The sequence below is a fragment of the Etheostoma spectabile genome, chromosome 13 (genome assembly GCF_008692095.1).
Source record: "Etheostoma spectabile isolate EspeVRDwgs_2016 chromosome 13, UIUC_Espe_1.0, whole genome shotgun sequence".
NCBI lineage: Eukaryota > Metazoa > Chordata > Actinopteri > Perciformes > Percidae > Etheostoma > Etheostoma spectabile.
In genome coordinates this window covers 27,793,812-27,798,344 of record NC_045745.1, presented here as the reverse complement: position 1 = coordinate 27,798,344, position 4,533 = coordinate 27,793,812, and the positions used below count along the sequence as shown (strand labels likewise).

Here is a 4,533-nt window from a genome sequence, read left to right as displayed (position 1 = left end):
GTGGAACTACAGATCCACTACCCGATCTGGCAAACTTGCATAGAGCGGTTATAGACGGCAGAGAGCCGTTCACCCTGTAACGAGGTGATGAACCGCTGAAATGATTTTGGAAACATTGTTTTAAGATACTAAAAGTTCTCTAGTGTTCCTTTAATGGAAAATTGTTTTAGAATCAAAAATCAATTTTGAATCAAATCTTGGGCCTGAAAATCTATTTCAAATCGAATCGTGACATTTTGTGAATTGTGAACCTCTACACTTCATCAACACTAATATCACAATCCACAGAAGGTGCAATGATTGACCCTGGGACGGGATGACAGCACATAGCCTGATGGTTTTAGGCTTTGCTGCACTATAACTTCCCTTAGTAGTCCCTAGTTTATATGTTTAATGTTGGAGACACATCATAGGCTGCTCATTAATGAATATAACCCTTATTGTCAAGCATATCCTACAACAATATTTGGTATTCGTTTGTTGTCCCTGTTTATTTTGAGAAAATCGTGCTGCATCAACCGTGCTGCTTCCTCTTGACTATCTATTCTGGCCACTACTAGTTTCCTCTTTTCAGTATGTACGGGGGAAGGTCTCTGCAACACAGCTGCAGCTTGCAGTGTCTGTGTGCTTGTGAACTGATCGGGACTGCCAAACAGATTATTTAGGGGTCCTTCAGGTCCCCAGCTGTTACTTCAGCAGCTGCTACACATACTACAGGCAACTACTCTGGTGTTGTCCCTCGGCAGAGATTTGGCACAGAGACTGACACTAAGCGAAGAACTACAAATACATATGAAAAGCATAGTAAACACTTGCAGTGGAAAATATAAACAAGGTTAATACTTATCAGCTTAGGTGCAGTACAGAGCACCTGGAAGTCCCCCTTAATAACTGCAGATATTGTTAAGCTCCATATACTACAAACAGGATACTGACCTTCTATGATTCTGATCATTAATGTGTCACAATAGTTTTTTTCTTCTGCACATAACCTTCAAAGCAACATTTTATGAATAAATGTGCCAATTCCTTGCTAATAACTAATTCATAAGTGAAAACATAGTTATTAATTGCCCCAATTTCACTTAAACAAAATGGCCCTGTAAATTGTTTTTCTAAAACACTGACGTGATTAGAGGAATTCCTTTCGGGAAGAGGAGGGTAGGGAACGCTCTTTAAGTATGCACTTCAAATGCCAGAATGCTGTGACATTTTTTCAGGTTGACAGCTAGAAATGATATCGAGGGAGTACTAGAAACAATACTGCAGGAAGAAAGGAAAAGCAGCTACCACATTTGGTACCATTTGTACTTCTGTTTGTAATTTGAAAGGGCAGGGGGGTTTACAAGTCAGATTTAATTATATGTCAGCAGTGATAAATTATACATGCATGCAAGTTTTTTTTACAATAACACATAATAACCTAGTATCACATTGCCTAAAATTATATAGTTTTTTTTTTTTTTAATGGAGCAAATTGTGAGTCTAAAGCATATACCCTGAATAAAAATACACAAGCCTAAGATACTGTACACTGCACTGTGACAAACTTCATGGCTTGGTAGCCTACTGAGCATCAGCTTCATGCCATGGGCCATGTCATGTATGCCTCTTTTTGTAGCATAATGTTCTTTTTATCGTCAGAGAGTGCATGTAGGTATCACAACTCCGAACAAACTGTGGATAAGAAGGACTGCACACAGATTTCAGTTTGTATATTACCTAATTAAAAAAGCATTATGCTGAGTCAAAGCCAGCAGGGATGGTTCAGACACCACTTTCATTTCTGGTTGTGTTAGGTGGTCAAAGGCATTCAGCTGAAACCTGAAGCTGTGTCTATTCTAGTGCTGTTTGAATAAAACAAAGAGTCAAGTCTGTGGGTGTGAGTGTGTGGCCGTCCTTCTCTTTGTTCAGAGCTGCACCAGCACACATCTATGAAGCTTTGGGTGCTTCTTCAGTTGATATCACAGCACAGAGCCACATTTTGGCCTCTTTTCTTAACAGTTACAAAAAGCCATACCAGTTCTTCTTCTGCCTCCCCTCATGCCACCTCCCTGTTTTAAGTTTGCCTCCATTTGCTCCAGATTTGGGCAGCACAGCTGGCCAGAATGACAGTTCAGTTCAAATCTCTCCTTGTTAGACCTGACTGAAAAGAAGGCCTAGCTCGTTTGCTACTGCCTACTGCACGCCACACAGCGGCTTCCGCCGGCAGCCGATTCTATAAATGTGATTACGGGCTCCTCAGTTGCGAAGTGAAGCTCATAGTAAGGTAATAACATGCCGTACTAAACCCGAATGGCTGGATGTATTGTCTGATTAAAGGCGCTAGATTTAATGAACAAACAAGCGGGAGCGCGCACGCGCACACACACATAACGGAAAGTACCCCAGCAATCCCCGGGTGAGTCTGAAGGGATGTAGCTAATTTAAAGGATGTTAAAACGCCATAATGCGTACCAGGGATGCAATTAGCGCTATTTAAGGTTAATATTAAGTGCCAGTTTCAAAGAATAAGTCCCATTGTCATTTTATAGCGATGCCGGAGATGTCGATGGAGACAATAGAAATACGTTCTTTACATGATAACCAAATGCAGTTTTCATTCTTACCGTCTTCGGCATCTTTCCTTTCTTTAACGTCCGGTTCAGCTTTTACGAAGAAAAAAAAACTTATTAAATCAGACTACTAGTTAGCGAGACCAGTAGGAAACTTTTTCCCATCAGAACAACGGCGCCAATCAAACGCCTTCCCGTCTCGAGGACACAAACGTGACTTTTAGCTTGCCCACGAAGAACTATTTTCAACCCTAAGCGCGGTGAGAGTATTAATTTCTTTGTTTCGCCTTAAAGTGAAATGGACTGGAGCTTGATTTCCTGCTAACGGTACCCCTGACTGCAAGACCACACCCAGGCCGATGACAGGACAGCAGCCAGACAGACAGAAAAAGAGGGTTCAGGCCAGCAGACTCCGCCTGCAGTAGCCGCATCATCATGGCTGCACAGCCCTTCCTCACAGCTCCCAGCCAAAAAGTACACCAGCACTTTCACTCTCAGACACGTTTAACACGGATCCATAGGCAACTCTTGTTTATGCATCAGAACATAGAAATGTGGACTACATCATGAATGTCAATTTAAGCAAGTGCAATTACTTTTAAATAGCCTACATTTTAAATAAAACATCACAGAACCAGACTTTTTTAAAGGGTTTGTGCAGTTTGCCAACAACACAAACAAAATGATAGAGAATAATCATGAAATTCCATTTTGTGGTTTTGGAGGGGGGGGTTGTCATCTAGGCTGAAAAATTACACAGGCTACTCACAGATTGAACTAATGGTAGTTTTAAATCTCTTTGTCTTTGTGTGATGACAGTGTGTAGGTTGCACACACCCTTTATAATCATGTACTGTAGCTACCATGAACATCTTAGTTGTCAGTGTGCGTTTAGTTGGAAACATTTACTTTTTCAATTCATCCGTTTCCATGCATCTGACCTCTTTACATACAGTCTTACTGGAGTAGTGTGGTCCTGGTGGCCCCAAGGGAGGTCACGTAGAGACGGTGAACCTATCATGCATATGATAAAGAGGGTTAAAAAAAATACTGGTAGTTACTTCTGAGTTTTTTTTTCAGTTACTTTTAAGTAATTACTAATTGGGTTGAACGAAAGTAATAAAAGAGGTCACTACTGTAGTAACAAGTTACAAGAGCTCCAAATAGGCCAAATCATTAGTGCCCAAACCACCAAGAAAGGTGTAATGGCAAGGGGTAAAGCCTAAAAACTGATGAAAGTGTCAATGACAACCAACAAATGATGTCACACATTCATAACATTATATTCAATCACCGTTGCCACACATATTACTTATTGTTTTGTAATGATGGAAAACATCCAGGAACCGGCGCTACAGTAACTTCCGGCTGGGCTTAGATGTGGTGACCCGGGTAACAGAGGAGTGTGTGTTAAAGTTGTTTCCGTGGTTATCAAATTGTCCTTTACGCCCTGTAGAGAGAGATAAATATCGCCCTGGGAACTCCACTGTCACAAAATGTTTTCTGTCAACATAACAGAGTCCAGACTGCTTTATCAGACCTTGCCCGATGACTCATCAACCCACCCTTTTCCGCACTGCTCAGTAAACCAAAATACTTAATTAATCTTCTTTTTTCATGTGTAATACACGCTTGATATATAGCATCTGTCTGTGGCTGCTCTGGACCAAACTTCCTGGTCACTCCAGATTGAGAATTTGTCACCAACACTGTCAGACGTCTTCTTTTCTGTGCAGCTCAAATCGTTACACTAGCACACATTTTCCTCCACAGCGGCCCCTAGCGGATGATGTCTTGAACTGTTTTTCTTTCAGCTTCTCGTTAGTCCATTTCTACAGCTAATGTGTCCACATGTCTCTTAAGCTGACTGGGTTTGTCCAGCATTTTTTATGCCTGTTTTTTTACATGATGTATGTTGTTTTTTTTATTCTCAACTTTCAGCATGGCTTCCAACAAATCTATTTACTACTTAGCTCTT

At 41.0% G+C, this 4,533-nt stretch overlaps 1 protein-coding gene and 1 long non-coding RNA gene across 2 annotated transcripts in view; one reads left to right on the top strand and one right to left on the bottom strand.

Annotated features, from left to right (window-relative positions):
- Positions 1-2,938, bottom strand: part of msna (moesin a) — an 18,161-nt gene extending 15,223 nt beyond the window's left edge. The window contains exon 1 of the mRNA XM_032533113.1: positions 2,610-2,938. Within this exon, the coding sequence (XP_032389004.1) occupies positions 2,610-2,621 (12 nt within the window). The 5' untranslated portion in view covers positions 2,622-2,938. The remainder of the gene's footprint in view (positions 1-2,609) is intronic.
- Positions 1-4,533, top strand: part of LOC116700177 (uncharacterized) — a 24,784-nt gene that overhangs the window by 13,566 nt on the left and 6,685 nt on the right. Inside the window, exon 2 of the long non-coding RNA XR_004334589.1 lies at positions 3,636-3,645. This is a non-coding gene — a long non-coding RNA (uncharacterized LOC116700177). The remainder of the gene's footprint in view (positions 1-3,635; positions 3,646-4,533) is intronic.